General features: G+C 53.7%; 1 protein-coding gene across 2 annotated transcripts in view; it reads right to left on the bottom strand.

The window, feature by feature from the left end:
• Nucleotides 1–87: 87 nt before the first annotated feature.
• Nucleotides 88–16,563, bottom strand: part of CHD5 (chromodomain helicase DNA binding protein 5) — a 60,578-nt gene continuing 44,102 nt past the window's right edge. The window contains exons 32-42 of one of the 2 annotated variants that reach the window (XM_074377581.1): nucleotides 15,077–15,156; nucleotides 14,700–14,832; nucleotides 9,603–9,692; nucleotides 8,852–8,989; nucleotides 8,488–8,596; nucleotides 6,786–6,918; nucleotides 6,177–6,372; nucleotides 4,806–4,969; nucleotides 4,574–4,688; nucleotides 4,419–4,472; nucleotides 88–3,658 (exon numbers count right to left, since the gene is read on the bottom strand). In XM_074377581.1, the coding sequence (XP_074233682.1) occupies nucleotides 4,465–4,472; nucleotides 4,574–4,688; nucleotides 4,806–4,969; nucleotides 6,177–6,372; nucleotides 6,786–6,918; nucleotides 8,488–8,596; nucleotides 8,852–8,989; nucleotides 9,603–9,692; nucleotides 14,700–14,832; nucleotides 15,077–15,156 (1,166 nt within the window). In that variant the 3' untranslated portion in view covers nucleotides 88–3,658; nucleotides 4,419–4,464. The remainder of the gene's footprint in view (nucleotides 3,659–4,418; nucleotides 4,473–4,573; nucleotides 4,689–4,805; nucleotides 4,970–6,176; nucleotides 6,373–6,785; nucleotides 6,919–8,487; nucleotides 8,597–8,851; nucleotides 8,990–9,602; nucleotides 9,693–14,699; nucleotides 14,833–15,076; nucleotides 15,157–16,563) is intronic. The other variant, XM_074377582.1, reaches the window with a different exon arrangement.

Genomic DNA, 16,563 nt, shown 5'->3' with positions numbered 1-16,563 from the left:
GGTGACACCCTATCCCCCACACATGCTTCCCCAGGCCCAGCCCCCACCCCTATCCCAGATCAGAGAGAAGCTGGGAAAACACTCTGATTCAATCCTTTCCCAAAGGATTTATTAAAACACAGAAAACCAAGACATACACACAGAGTACAAAGTCAAGGGAACTGTGTCAGTTACAGTCTGTCGAGCTTCCCACACGTCCTCCTGAGGACCGGACAGGCCACCACTCCCAGGGGCTCAGCCTCCACTCCAGGTCCCCGGCTGGGACCCTCCAAACTTGCCCAAGTACCCCTGGCCCTTCGCTAGCCTGGGGCTGTGTCAGGCAAGGGGCCGGCCCCTCTCAGCTGGGCCAGATGCCAGCCTGGGTGGGGGGTCTGCTCCCTCATCCGCCCATGCGCCAGTGCAAAGGAGCCATGGGAGGCTCGGGCTCCCATCTCAAGATCAGGGGTTCAGGACACACACACACCCAACGGGCCCTTTCTGGGTTATCGCATCTAAAAAAATACTTTGTTTAAAAAAAATCTGAAAACTAAGAAAAAAATCCAAAAACACAAGCCAATGACTTTGGGCTGATGCACCACAACCTGTAAACTTCCAGAATATAAAATGGGGTGGGGAGCCAGCTTCCTGGACAGGGACGGTGGTCAGCACAGGACAGATGCAGGTGTGGAGGAGGGACCCTAGGCCGTGGCCAGGCCAAGACCTCAGCCCCCACCTCCCACCCTGGCTCCTCCCTGCCACCCTGCTCTGGACACCCTCCAGAGGTCCCTGAGCCCATCCTCTACATGACAGGCCCTCAGCATCCCTGGAATTCAACACCTGGGAGCAAGGGCTTACGGATGTCCCTGGGGTAAGACTCTTGCCAGCCCTCGACCTGGGCCAGGGAGTCCCCAGAGGACCCTGGGAAGGGACCCCCAACAAGCAGGAGGGCAGGTGCCCACACCAGTCACGGGTACCAGCAGGACAGGACCATAGTCATAACTTGCAGAAAACAAAGGAGCTTCTGAAGGTGGCTTGCAGGAAGGGTCTCCTCACCGGGGGGGGGGGGGGTGTCCTCAAGATATGCTTCCGTGGCAGGCGTGTAAGGAGGGCCCCCCCGCACTGGACACAGTCGGTCCAACCCTAACTGGCCTGGTCACCTGGGAGCCTGGCAGGTGATGCTTTCTGAGACTATGGCCCAAAGATGGTTCAACAGAAAGCCTACTCAGCACTGGTCTAAATAATAAGGGGGCTGGAAACAAAAATGCCGGCTGGCACTTTCAGGCTCCACTTGCATGGGACGACCCTGACCCTCCTTCCACCAGCAGCAAATCCTAACCCAGCCCGAAGATGCCGAAGGCAGTAGACGCCCCACTCCCCTACAGCCGCTGCAACTTGTGGCAGGAGATAATGGATAAACCAAGAAGAAAACATTCTTAAGATCCTTTTTCCTCTCCAAAACCAGTCAACTGGAAACCCACTCCCCAGCTGTCCGCAGTTCCCCTCCCAGGCCTCCCAGGTGCTGGTCATGGAGAGCTGAGCCTTCCTGGACCAGGCAGTGCCAGGGTCAGGCTGTCCGTGGGTGTCCGGCTCCAGCTAGCAGAGGAGAAGGACAAAGGGCAGCCTGGTGAGGCCTGGGGAGGAGCAGAGGTGGAGGGACAGAGGGAAGCTTCTGGGGGAGCAAGGGCTGGCAGGGGAGGGACCACTGCCCTTGGAATTTGGGCAGTGGAGACGCAGACCCTGGTCCTATACCAGGTGCCTCCCAACCTGACACTCAGGACCTGCCACCGCGTTCCTCACGAGGCCAAACACAGGGCTGGCAGCCTGTCTGGGAGGGGAGCGTCACAGGACCCGGGTCGGGGGGTCGTGGGTCGTGGCGGTCACCCTGCCCGACCTGAGCTGAGAGCCTTTGCAGGGAGGCACTGATCGGAGGACCACGCATGTGCACATGGCACCGGACAAATCACAGGGGACAGGAATGACCCCACCCATCCTGGAGGGCAAGGTCAGCCACTGCCACACGTGTGCCCCGGACACCTGTGTGCCACTTCCAGGCTGCCCCCAACTCCTCCCACCCGCAGTGCCAGGGTCAGGCAGCCTGGAGATGGAAGGGCCTTAGGGGTCCAGCCCTCCAGGGGTTCAGGGAGATCCATTTACAGATAAGGACATCTGGGCTCTGGGAGGGCCTGTGTCCTCAAGATATCCCCAAATCCTGGCCCCAGTCCTGGCCAGGGAGCTGAATGGAGCCCCTTCTGGCGACCCCACTCCCAGGCCCAGCTTGTCTCTCACTCAGACAGGATTCTGCCCCCAGGGCACCACCCCAGGAAGGCCCCTGCTCCAGGCTCGGAAATCCCTTCCCGGCTGAGGTTGGGCCTCAGGCCTGGCCCATTCCTCCTTTCCCCCTAACCGGGGCCATCGCGGGATACCACCAGCTGGGTAGCAGAGGGTCAGGATTCCAACAGGGCGTTCCTGGCAGGAAACAAGGCAGGAAGCTGAGGGCGCTCAGGCTGGAAGGAAGACTGGAGAGGCCATCAGGTCTAGGCCCCTGCCTCCAAGCAGAGCTCTCCCTAAGCCATCCAAGAACACAGAGACGGCAGGGGTGGCCCTGCCCCAGGTGGCAAGAGCCCAGATCGAGGCCTCTCCAGGGGGTGTCCTCTCCAGGGACAGGAGGACAGGGATAAGCCCAGGCCCCAGGCATGGCCTGGGTTCTCTGCACCTCCAGCCAGGAGGCTGACGGGGGTGTGTGCCTGGACATGGGTATGACGGGCCTCCCAGGGCACAGGGCAGGGCCAAGGGCTCCTGGGCCACTCAGCGCTGCTGTGACACTCCCTGCTAGGACGCTAGCCACACCCTGGCAGAGGGCAAGCCCCTTCCCGCAGTGGCCTGAGACAAAGGCTCCAGCAGCCCCTCGGCTAACATGTGCAGGCCCTTCCTCCCCTCCCAGGATCACATGCTGCGACCTGCCATGCAGGGCAGGGGCCACAGGCTCTCTGCTGGCGATGACAGAGTCTAAGACCTGTGACAGGGCCAGGGACAGACACCTGCTGACAGAGCCGAGCCGCCCCCGAAGGAGAGAGTGCGCACCTGGCGGCCTCAGCCTTGCAGGAAGTGGGTGGGCAGGCGGCCTGGCCTGACCTGGACGTCGGCCGGGCCTCTTCCCCAGGCCAGGCAGCCGTCCCCCGGTCCCGACCCACCTGGCACTCGGGGCCCCACGCAGGCAGACGGGACGGGGTGGGCGGGGGCACCCAGGGCAGGCCGAGTCCACGGGGCAGCAGCAGCGTTTCCAGGAGCTTCCCTTCCCATCTGGAGCCCGTCGGCCGAGAGAGACGTAAGTGCTGTGGGTGAGACGCCTCCACACATCACTCAACTTTTATCAAGATAAACGTGTTCAAGTCTTCAATAGGAAAGTGCAAAAGATGTACAAAGAAATGGCATCTCCTCTAGGAAGTCGTTCTGGCAGAGGTGGCCAAGGGGCGTCCCGGGGTGGTGTGGGGGTGACACTGTATGGGACACTTGGATTAGAAGCAGGTGGCACTTCTGGGCTCAGACCCTGCCAGGCTGGGCCCCGTCCCCATGTGGTGGCATGACTCGGTTTCCCTTTCTGTCCTCGAGTGGTGTGGCTCTAGAAAGGCGGCAGCTTTTCTCTCCTGTGGGGGTCAGGTGGGGGGCCCGGCAGGCGTGGCTGCAAGAGACAGATCACAGGCGCTCAGGTCCCCGTGGGGGGCGCCCCGACACCCTGGAGCGCCCACCGCTACCTGGCACAGCCAACTGTGACCAGAGGGGCCCCCTAGCCGGGACCTCCCAGCAGCGAGCAACGGGCCAGCGGCCCCACCCAGAGTCCCGGGGAGGCCCTAGGAAGCAGCCCCATGAAGAGCGGTCAGTCTAGAGACCGCCCCCACCCTGAAGCAGCGGTTCTGACGGGGACAGACAGCCTGGTTGGGGCTGTCGGCCAAGTGCAGGAGGTCACAGTGGACTGGTGGTTTCTCTGGAAAAAGCCCCTCTCCTAGCCAATAACACTTAACCCACACACCCTGAGCCACCCTCCTGGTCCTGGGCAGGAGCACAGGGGGAGACGAAAGTGATGTGCCGGGGCACCCAGCGCCCAGCAGGAAACCACAGGCAGAACAAGGAGGCAGGGTTCCGGCCTGGGGGCATCGGTCCCTGACTCACTGCCATGGACACACGTGCACACCGACACACACGCACACGTGTACACACAGGAGCACACCCACGTGCACCTACCCTACCATGTCCTGCCTCCCCAGCCCCCAGGGGAGACACACTGGCCCTGAGATGGTCCCCAGGGCAGAGGGGCGAGGCCCTCCGAGCCCCAGGAGGCAGTGGAGACCCTGAGGCTCAGGGCCAGGAACCCAGCGCAGGGACCAGGGTCAACTCTGGCCAGGCCTGACTGGCCAAGCTGGAGAGGGGACGAGCGGCCTTACCTCTGCAGGAAACGAGCGCTGCACCAGAGGGAAGTCTCGGGGACGGCTAGATATCTGCCACAAAGACAGAAAGCTCGGCTTACCCGGGGGGCGGGGCAGGCCGGGGCCCCGCGGGCGCCCCTGCACATGCTGCCCGGAAGCAGACGGGCACCTACCGGTCACATAGGGCCCCAGGGGCATCTGGTTGTAGTTGACAATCCCTCCCGGTCCAGGGCCCCGGAAGTTGGGCCCAAAGTTGTTGTTGTACATCTGGGAGGAGCCGAAAGCGCCCTGGAGGCAAGGACTCAGGTTTAAAAGTCAAAGTCCCGCACCCGACCCCATCCCCAACCCGGGGGCGCCCAGGATGTGTGTGGGGTGCTGGGGCCCAGGGCGCAGGCTGAGCCTGACCTGCTGGATGGTGGGGTCGCCGGCTCGGTTGGTCAGGCGGCTCAAGATGCTGCGCTCGGACATCTGGAGGCGGGCGGCCACCGGGGGGATGCGGGACAGCATGGAGGGCAGGCGTGTCACGTCCGCTTTCATGTCACTCAGCAGCTCCTCCAGCTGGTTCAGGACTGGGGAGGGAGGCGGCACAGGGGAGCTGGGACGCAGCACCTAGGCTGGTGCTTACTTACAAGGGTGTGTTACTGTGTTACTGCACCCCGGGAGGCGGACACCAGGGGGCGCCCTTCATCCGGCCCTCGGGGCCAGCAAATCAGGGATGAGTCACCTGCCACAAGAGCATCTCTCCCGCCCGTGGGCTGCACAGGCGGGAGCCAGAAACTCTGAGCCCACACTGGGCTTCCCTGCCAGCCCTTGGCCAGACTCCTGGCTCCCAGGGAGGGTCCACGCTCACAGGCAGAGCTGCCTCAGGAAACATCTCCCAGACAGCAGGGGCCAGAGAGTCCAGGGACTTCCGAGTGAACTTGGCCTTGGTTCGCCCCCTCCCCCTACCCAGCCTGAAAACGTCCTCAAGGTTTGGTGCACAAGGGTCAAAAGCCTGAATCCCCAGAGACCTTGGGGAATGAATTACTTCACCTCCCTGAGCATCAATGTCCCCATCTTTAAAGGGGGACAAGGGCAGGGAGGGTGTAGCTCAGTGGTAGAGCGTGTTCTTAGCAGGCACGAGGTCCTGGGTTCAAGCCCCAGTCCCTCCATTAAATAAATAAATAAATAAATAAATAAATAAACCTAATTACCTTCTCCTCCCAAAAAAATTTTAAAAAGAAAGAAATGAGGAAAAAAGAATTAATAAATTCACTTAAAAAATGAAATGGGATGAGAAACCTCACTACTTAAAGATATTACAAGGATTAAAGAGAGAAAGTGTTTAAAGCCCATTGTCGGGGGAGGGCATACCTCAGTGGTAGAACCCAGGCTTAGCATGCACAAGGTCCTGGGTTCAACCCCCAGTACCTCCTCTAAAAATAAATAAATGAGTAAACCTCATTACCTCCCCCCTCAAAAAAATAAAAACAATTAAAAAATAATAATGCACATTGTCAGGCTCAATAAACAAGCTTTTACAACTGAAGAGCCTTCTCTGTCACTAACCCCCTACCCAGGGCCGGCCCAGAGCAGACCTTCAGAAACAGGCCTGAGGAGCCAGGGCCTCACTTTCCCCACAGGTAAGAAAGAGCAGGGCCTGGATGGTCCACCTGGCGAGGAGGCTGTGCCCTCTGGGCTGGTGTCCTGTCCCTAGCGCCACGACCCCATCTACGGCCAGGGATCCCCAGGCAGGAGGAAGGCGGGCTGGGGCCTTCGGGGAGCGTGCTCGCTCACCCTTGTGCAGGACGGCGTTGGCGGGCTTGTTCCCAGCGAGAGACTCCTTGGACAGGTGCTGGTGGCTCTCGGCAAGGCACTCCACCTCGGCCAGGCGGGCGTTGAGGGCCATGGCGGGGTGGTTAGGGTCCTGGGTCATGTTGAGGTACGCGGCCCTCCGGAGCTGCTCCTCAATGACCAGTGCCTGCTCCAGCAGCTGCAGGCGGAGAAGAGAGGGATGGCACACGGGCCTGGCCCGCTCCTCCCGCAGCCTCCCCCACAGGCCAGGGCTCTGGCAGAAAGGAGGGAAGAAGGACATACTCCCACCCAGCTGTCCATCCTTAGAGCCCTCTCCAAGCTGGGTTCTCTGCACCCATCAGCCAGGGCAGGGATGCTCGCCCAGCGGGGCCTGGTCCAGAGCAAGGACTCAGCACCTGTTAGTTGACTGACTAAATGACTCCCCTCCACGGACAGCCTGGCCCACATCCAGATATACAGGGAGGGGGTTGCTGCTCCTTTTGCCCCAGGCCCTCCTGTAACCTGTCCTCTTGCAGTCCCCCTCTCCCAGCCTCCGGCCCTGCTGAGGACTGACCTTGAGCCTGAGGACTGACCTTGAACTTGAGGACTGACCTTGAACCTGCGGGCCAGGAACTTGTTCTTCATCTCCAGGTAGTTGCCCTTGTGGATCTCAGACTTGAAGGGCTCGTTGAGGATCATGTATCTCGGGTCGTTCTGGATGTCCTGCCAGCGGGCATAGCCGTGCCTGGGTGGGGCGCCGTTAAGGGCAAACCTGACTGTGGGGTGGGGGCGGGGGACCAGCCTGGGGTCTGGTGCCCTGGCTTTGTGCTCTCAGGACAGTCATTAACCTTGGCTGCAAGATGAGCATGTGGATGAGGTGACATGACAATCACTGGACACTGACAGGTGCCCTCAGGGGCCCAGACATGGCACTGAGGCTTCACCCCTAAAATCCAGATGCTGGAAACATCCTCACCCCCAGCAGCTGTGCCGTGACCCTGTTTGGAAATAGGGTATCTGGAGATGTAATCAGATTAAGAAAGGGCCATACTGAGGTGGAGTGGCCACTAACCCAGGGACTGATGTCCTTATGAGAAGAGGAAATTTAGACACAGACAATAGACCCCCAGGGAAGAAGGCCACGTGACAATGGAGGCAGAGACTGAAACGATGCAGCAGCCAGCCAAGGGATGCTGAGGAAGGGGTCTCCCCTGGAGGCTTCAGAAACTAAACAAATGCAACAAAGTGATCTTGTCCAAGGTCCCACAGTTAGCCAGGGGCAGAGCCAGATCTAAATCCAGGCAGGCTGGCTCCAAACATCTAAATCTCCACAACGAGGATTAGTCGACTACGGCCCACAGGTCAAGTCCAGCCCACAATTTGTTTTTGTAAATAAAGTTTTATTGGAACATGACCACAATTGTTGGTGTACGTCTTGTGGCTACTTCTGCTACTGTGGCAGGGTGGAGGAGTCCTCTGCCAAGCCTGAAATATCCCCTCCCTGGCCTCTTACAGGAAAGGCCTGCCAATTGATCCCGGATCGACAACACCCCGCTTCTCGTTATAATAACCAGCCGCCCTCAAGGCTGCCATGAAGGCCAGCTTTGCTGGGGTGCACTCCCCGGTAGCTGTGTGGCCTTCTTCTAGCTCTGGGAGGTCTGTACTCAAATATCGCCTCCTCTGACCTTCCCACATTAAATGCAACCCACTCCCAAAGCTCCCTTTGCCCCTCCCCAGCCTTTATCGTGTTCAATGAACCCCACACCTTGCTAATTTATGTTGTTCACCAGCTACACCCAGTAGGACGTGAGCTCCAGGTGGAAGGGATTTGGGGCTGTTTCGTTCATGGCTGCATCCTCCATGCCTAGCACAGGGTAGGTGATCAGTAAAGCTGGAACTGGAAATTGAATGAATGAATGAAAGCCCTCCCACATGGTGAATCCTCTTAGTTGTCATTACGGGGAGGGGGTGAGGTCTGCATCACGTAGGAGTTATAACGGAGCACTCATTGTGGGGTCAGACGGGTGGGCTGTGTGTCCCTGGGGAAGTCACTTGGCCTCTCTGTACAATAGAGATCACAGAAGTGACCCTCTTGGAAGGCTGCTGAGAAGATGAAGTGAGTACTGAGTGTAAAGGGACAAGTTACTGTTATGGTCACGGTCATTGTCACCACCATCATCACCAGGAAAGGGACCTTGGCATCTGGTCCAGAGCACCGGCTCCTGGCTCCTCACCCTACATGCCCCACACCCCTCCCTGAGGTCCACAGGGGAACAGCCCAGAGCCCTGCCCAGCCTGCTTTGGCCAAGGATACGTTACGATGCCCGCCAGCAGCCAGTAGTCATGGCGCCGGTGCCAGATGTCGTAGATTTTTCCCGAGGACACAGCGGCACGTTCCTCGTTCTGCCACAGTGTGTGTAGCTCTGGGAAGCCGGCCAAGGGAAGCAGAATGAGGTGCCCCCGAGCCCATCATGGAGGCGGGCCTAGGAAAGCCTCCCCCACCGCCTACCATCTCCCCACCCTTAGAGATTCAGTGTTCAGTACCACTATGAAAGGTTTGGATTTATGTCAACCATTCACACATTAGTATAAAATAGCCATTGGCCCAGACTCCTGGGACCCACAGTCAGGAAGCCTATGCCACACAGAGCTCTCAGTCCACGGCCCCACACCAATACCTGTGAAGCCCCCGTCTGCAATGTTGAACATGAATTTGAACTTCCCACTCCTGTCCTCCTTCTTCCCCTCCTCATCTTCCTCTTTGTCACCATTTTGCTGTGTTTCAATGGGCTCCTTCTCCTCCACTTTAGTGTCATCTGTGGGAGGACAGACCCATGTTCATTCATCCATCTAAAAGGCACTGCCCAGGGGCCTCTCTCCACCAAGCACTGGGGACCCAAAGGCAAGCAGGAAACACATCTCCCCGTCGCCAGGGGCTCACTGCTCCCAAGGGATTTTAAACAGAAAAACCAGCAGCCCCCTCTCTCCGTGCTGAGCAGGGAGGGCTGCTCCTCCCCCAGCAAGTCAGGACCACCTGGGAACAGGGGGAAGCGCACTGAGAGAAGGCAGCTTGTGCTCAAGGTTGGCAGTGCTGCCTTAGGGCTTCGGTCTGAGGACGACTGTTCCAGAACAGACCAGTACTTAGAGGCACACAGGCTTCCAGATGAACCCCAAAGGCTCCAGGACAAACTCTCTGACCAGCCCTGCTTTCTCCTGGTTGTGGCCGGGGCCATGGGAGGGGTCAGGAGAGAGGAGGTGGGGGTCTGTCCCCTGATGGGTTGGCGAGTCCCAGCTCCCCATCATCAGCTCCAGTCAGGGCCATGGGCCCAGGGAACAGTGCTCAGGAGGCCACAGGAGGCCTAAAGGATCCGGACGGCTCCCTCAAGTGGCTAAGGGACACAGGACAGAAGACACGCAATAGCCCCAGACCTGGTCTGAAATCATTGCCATCTCCTCTGCTGTGAATCAAGCTTAGCTCCAGCTTGTCCAGAATTTTCTCCTTCTCCAAAAGCACTTCTTCTGCAAGACAAAGGACATTCATAGAGTGGAGAGGGGTCTGGAAGGGCAGAGGGGGCTCCAGGCTGGCGGATTTCCCCATGGTGCTTTAGCCACACATGGGATCTTACCCATCATCTTAGGAGTCCAATGGACAGGCAGGCACCGTCAAGGAGGTCTTCTGGGAAGGCGGGGCAGGAGCGGGACCTCTCCCCACCCACCCTACCCAGCAGCACCCTCCTCCCAAACACCTCAAGGCACAGTCCCCAAATCCTTCCAGAGGACCAGCGATAACCAGAGGACTCAACGTTCCCGCCACGTGTCCAGCCTTCATTAACACAAACCCCTCTTACAAACACCCAGAAACGTCAGGCAAAACCGATCACATTAAAAAAGACACACACACACACACACACACACACACACACATATAAACAAGTTTCTACTATAGTACAGCATAGGGAACTATAGTCAGTATCTTGCTGTAATCTATAATGAAAAATAGAAAAAGAATATATATATACATACATGTACGACTGAAACATTACGCTGCACACCAGAAATTGACATATAGTAATTAACTATATTTCAATTTTAAAAAAACACATAGATAAACAAGTTTATACTGCACAGCACAGAGAACTATACTCAATATCTTATAACATATAATACAAAAGGACATGAAAAGGAATATACGTTTGCATGTGTATGACTGAAACGTTATGCTGCGCACCAGAAATTGACACATTGTAACTGACTATACTTCAATTAAATACATACATACATACACACATACAAACCACATGGGTGTGCTTACCAGAAGAAAAGGAAATCAGGTGCCATAAATGAAGGAAAATTAAAAGGTCAAGACACATATGCCAGGGGCCTGGGCAGGGGATGAGCAGACACCAGTGGGCTCCAGCTGTGTCTCAACACCCAGACAGAAAGGATGAGGCCACAAGCCCCAAAGATGCAAAGAACCCAAATGAACTGGAATTAAACCAACATGCTCCAACCACCATGCTCTCTGCAAAAGAAAGTTCCATCCACCAGCTCATGGCCAGCCTGCCTGGCTCCCACACGGAACCTGGGGGCAGAAAGTCTCCAGTGAAGGGCCAAACCCAACACAAGGGTGTGCAGGCTGTGGAGTCTGAATTGTGCCAAGGAGACTGGTCCTAGACCAGCCAGACCGCTAGTGAGACCACTGGGCCCTGGGCTTCTGGAAATAACGGTGGGGAGGCATCCCTGTTACCCGGGTGATGGGGGTTTCCAGGGACAACACAGTCCCTGACGCAGATGCACCCACCCAAAGCTCAGAAAACAATATCCATTGGCCAGAGAGAAAGGAAGGAAGAGAATTCACAGGAAAATACACATCAAAAAAAAATTTTTTTAAGGAACTTAGAAAAAGCTAGATAAAACTTCAAGAATGAAATACACAATCACTAACATTTTAGACATTTTCATTGCAGATTTCTGTGATGTCCTCCGAGACTTCCTGGCCTTGGAGTACCAGCCTTGCACAGAGTCTCCGGGACTGTGAATGTGGTGGATTCTACTGCAGTAAGCAGGTCATGTGATGAGACTCAGGTGATCTTAAAAGAGGGAGATTATCTAGGTGGGCCTGAATTCATCACACCAGCCCCTTAAAAGCAGAGGTTTTAAAAAAGAAAAAGACATCAGAGATTCAATGCATGAGGGGATTCGCTGCACCACTGCTGGCTTGAAGATGGAGTAGGTCCCATGGCAAGAAACGTGGGCAGCTTCTAGGTGCTAAGAACGGCCCCCAGCTGAGAGCCAGACAGGACAAGGGGCCTCAGTCCTCCAACCCCAAGGAGCTGAAGTTGGCCAACAAGAATGAGCTTGGAAGCAGATTTCCCCACAAGCCTCCAGACAAGAACTCAGCCCAGCCAATGCCTTGCCTTGAGTCTTGCAAGTCCCTTGGCAGAGAACCCAGCCACCCTACGCCAGACTTTCAACCCATGGAACAATGAGCTAACACAAGAGTGTTGTTCCATGCTGCTAAATTTGTAATAATTTGTTTTGCAACCAGAGACAATAATATAGATGGATAAGTTAAAAACAGCTGTATAAACAAAGTAGAAACTGGAGCTAGGTCTGAAGATGACTCAAAAAGCCTTGCAGAGAGACAGGAAACAAAAAAGTAAAAGACGCGAAAGACACGTCTGCCCTCATCTTTCACTAGCCTTGTACCCACTTTCTTTTCTTCGTTGCATCTGAAGTCTGTGGTTGAGCAAGACCTACTCGTGTTTATCACTGATCACTCGTGTCCCCCAGGGGAATGCAAATTCCAAGGGGGGGGGGCTTTGGCTGTTGGTTCACTGTGTGTGTCCCCAGTGGTGCCTAGGACAGCCCCCAGCAAGCCTTCAATATACATACGCTGGAGGAATGAATGAATCGATGGGTAATAGGAATTCCAGGAGAAAATAAACATAATGGGAGCCAAGATAGCGTTCAAAAAGGGAGTGACTAAGAATTTGCCCATAATCAATAAAAGACACAAGACTCAACTTTAAGAATGACAGTCAGTCGCAAGCAGGATAAATAAAAACTTCATTGTAGTGAAACCACACATGACCAAAGACAGAACATCTTAAAAATGGTCTTTCCAAGTTAGGAAAGATTAAAAAAGGTAGGTTTCCTACAAAGGAGCAACAATTACCCTGAGAGCAGCCTTCTCAGCACAATGAAAGCCAGAATACAAAAGGAATAACATCTTCAAAGTGCTGGGGGAAAACCCCACCTCGAATTTTGCTAACTATTATTCAAGAAAAATACAGTAAGATGTAAAGGAAAAATAACACATGATGAGAGAATTTGCCATCCACAGAAATCTGCTGAAAGCAACAATAAAAGGTCTACTTTGGGAAGAAGGACAGTGAACAATAATGAACAAACGCAAAACTGCTAAGAATGTAAGATCATAAAAGGGATTAAAGATTCAGAAATAAGCAACAGCATGTGGAAGATGAAAAGGGAGTGGGTCACAGCTAAAGTTGCCTACAGCCCTTATAGCATTCAGAAGGCAACATGTTGCAAATGTGAGAGTACAAAATAGAACTGACTGTCAACTCTCCAAAGGAGTTTGGGGTGGAGGCGGGAAATAAAAAGAAAAACTGATCAATCCAAGAGATATCAAGGGGGAAAAAAGAAAAAAAAGGCAAGGGGAATAGAAAGCACAAAACAAGAACAGAGATTCATCTAAACACCTAGCTATTACAATAAATGTAAAGAGATTAAACTTGCTAGCTAAAAGGTAGAGATTCTATGATTACATTTAAAACAACAAATCCCACCATATACTGTTTACACGATGCACACCTAAAACATAATTACACAGAGTAAAAGGAAAGGAAAGGAAGGAAACACTTGCAAATCATATCTGATACGGAACATGTATCTATAAAAAAACTCTTATAACTCAACAATAAAAAGACAAATAACCCAATTAAAAAATGGGCAAAGGATCTGAAAAGACAGTTTCTCCAACAAAGATACACAAATGGCCAATAAGCACATGAAAAGATACTCAACACTTTTATGCAAAAGGGAAATACAAATCAAAGCCATTTGAGATACTACTTATCACCCACTAGGATAGCTAAAATCAAAAGGACAGATAATAACAAGTGTTGACAAGGATGTAAGGAAACTGGAACCCTCATACAATGCTAGTAGGAATGTAAAATGGTGCAGCCACTGTAGAAAAGAACCTGGCAGTTCCTCAAAGTGTTAACCATAGAGTCATCATACAACCCAACAATTCCACTCCTAGGTATCTACTCAGAGAATTGAAACCTACGCCACACTAATACCTGCACACAAATGTTCGCAGCAGCCTTATTCACAATAGCCAAAAAGCAGTAACCCAGAGGTCCACCAATTGATGAATGGGTAAATAAAATGTGGTCTGTCCGCACAGGAGAATGTTACTGAGCAAAAAGGAAGGATGTTCCCATACCTGCTACAATATGGACGAACCCTGAAAACACTATGCTCAGTGAAAGAAGTTGCATACAAAAAGGCATATATTTTACGATTCCATTTATATGAAATGCCCAGAGCAGGCAACTCCACAGAGACAGACAGTGGATGAGTGGCTGCCAGGGGCGCGGGGGAGGAGAAAATTGATAGTGACTGTTAATGGACAGGGCTTCTTTTGGGAATGATGAAAATGTTCTAAAATTAATTGTGCTGATGGTTGTACAACCTTGTGAACGTACTAAAAACTACTGGGCGGTACACTTCAAATGCGTGAACTGTCTAGTATGTGGGATTATATCACAATAAAACTTTTATTTACATTTTTAAGTAAAGGGATAGAAAAAGATACACCAAGTACATACTAAACAAAAGTAAGCTTGATCCAAATCAGCCTAAATAAACTTTAAAGCAGAAAGTATCAGAAGGGATAAGGAGGCCATTACATAATAATTAGAGGGACACTTCTCCAGAAGATGACAAAAAACCTGAACCAATATGCACCTAACAACCCAGTTCCAAACTATATGAAGCAGAATCCGGCCTTGCAAGGAGAGACATTAATCCACAATCACAGCGAGAGATTTTAACACAAGTCTCTCAGACCTGACTGATCAAGGGAAACCAAAAATGAGTAAGGATATAAAAAATCTAAACATCATAATGATCTAATGCATATATTTAGAACCTGACACCCAGCAACGAAAGAATAGACATTCTTTTCAAGCACATGTGACCATTTACAAAATCTGACCACATTAAGCCAGGAAGCAGATTTCAACAATATCATATAGAAACAATATCATACAGGCTCGTGTGTTCAGAACACAACGCAATTGACTCAGAAACCACTAATAAAAAGGAAATCCTGAACTGTACAGTAGGAAAAGGTAAAGCCCCTGGTGCTCCCCTCACCCTGGGGCAGCCCACCACCCAGCCAAGGACAGACAGAGTAGCACACAGCCTGGCCACCCTTCTCTGACCCAGGGCAACTGAGGCCAGAGACCAAATCAGGGGGGAAACCCGCACCTTTCGGCAGCTGCTCCGGGGAGGGCTGGGCCTTCTCCGTCTCCTCCAGTCGCTCCTCTCGGGCCCTCTCCTTTCCATCAGAGCTCTCATGCTTGTCCTCGCCCTCCACTCTGTCCAGGGCGGTTGGCAGGGCCTGGGGAGGACAGACTCGAGAGCTGCGGGGCCTGGGGTCTCAGCAGGAGTGGATGCAGGGAACAGGCACTGGGCTAGGAGCCCACTCTCCCGGCTCCCCCTGCTTGTTCCTAACCTGCTTCCTAGACCCAGAGGCTCCAACTCAGAGCCAGGGGGCCTGGCCGCTTGGCCAAGGCCTGAGAAGGCCCCCAAACCCAAATCCCACCCAACACCCGCAGAGGCCCAAACACCAGCGTCTTCTGTACCTGGATGTCTGGGGACTTCTTCGGCTTCTGCACCCCCAGCTCCTTCTCATCCATGTAGCCCAGCTGGGCTTCCATTTTGTCTGAAAGACCAAAGGAAAGGGGTGAGACCGGTGGGCTCAGGTGGGGAGGGGGAGAAGGGCAGAAAATGGGGTATCAGAGGGGAGAGGAGGGCTCCTTCTGAACCAGGCGCCTCCAGGAGAAGGCCCGGTGAGCCAGGTGAGCCCATCCGGAAGCAGGGAGGTGAGGTGGGTGAAGGCCCGGACTGGGACCCTGGACGGCTGGATGTGGTTCTGGCTTTCAGGCCAGCAGACTGGCTGTATGCCTCCTCCACCCTGAGTCAGTTCTTAGCATTGCCCCACATGCTGTGAATAGGGAGGTGGTCACTACCCCACTCCACATCACGGATAAGAAAACAGAGCGCACGAGGTAAGTGACTTGCCCAAGGTCACATGGGGCCAGGAAGTAAACTAGGCTTGTCCACCTCCAGAGGGCACACTTGTGTCCAGGAACAGCATGTTCTCATTCTGTCACCTGTCAGCCTGTCACCTGGGATAGGCAGGATGCCCCAGGCGTGCAGGGCCCAGCTGAGGGAAGAAGACACTTTGCCCAGATAAATACACGAATCGCCAAAAAGACACTAGGAGACAAACGCCCCATAAGGAAGGGCAAAGCAACGGAGAAGACATCTCCCCAAAGAGGCGCAAACGGCCCGGAAGCATATGAAAAGACTCTCAGCGCCTTCAGCCATCAGAGATGTAAGTCAAAATCAGTCACTAGGATGGCTGTGAGCAAAAAGTCAGATAAGTGCCGAGGAAGATGTGGGGAAGTCGGAGCCTCATATGTGGCTGGTAGGAATGTAAAACGGTGTGGTCGCTGTGAAAGTTTGGCAGTTCCCCAAAATGTCATCTCACGTGACCCAGCGATCCCACTCCCAGCCACACGCCCCAGAGAAATGAAAACACATGTTTTCCCTCGAACACAAATGTTCCCAGCAATGCTACTCAAAATACTATTCACAACAACTGAAGGTAGAAACAACCCCAAATCCATCAGCTGACGAACGCGTACACAAAACGAGCTGAAGCCAAACAATGGGCTATCGCTCAGCCCCAAAGAGGACCCGAGGGCTGATTTGCGCTGCAACGCGGATGGACCTTGAAGACACTATGCTAGTGAAAGAAGCCAGACACGAAAGGCCACATAGTGTGTAATTTCATTTGCATGAAATATCCTGAACACTGAACAGGCAAACCCACAGAGACAGAAAGTAGATGGGTGGTTGCCGGGAGGGGCTGGAGAACAGGGAGAGGGAATGGGGAGTCGCGGCTAATGAGTACGTTTTGGGGGTGGGGGTGATGAAAACTTGCTGGAATTAGAGGCAATGGTTGCACTAGAAACCATCGGACAACACACTTTTAAACGCTGAATGTTACGGTTGTGTGAATTACATCTCAAACTGTCATTAAAAAGAAAAACTCAGGGGAGCG

Source organism: Camelus bactrianus, chromosome 13 (genome assembly GCF_048773025.1).
Source record: "Camelus bactrianus isolate YW-2024 breed Bactrian camel chromosome 13, ASM4877302v1, whole genome shotgun sequence".
NCBI classification, from domain to species: Eukaryota; Metazoa; Chordata; class Mammalia; order Artiodactyla; family Camelidae; genus Camelus; species Camelus bactrianus.
This window is presented reverse-complemented; position numbering and strand designations above follow the sequence as displayed.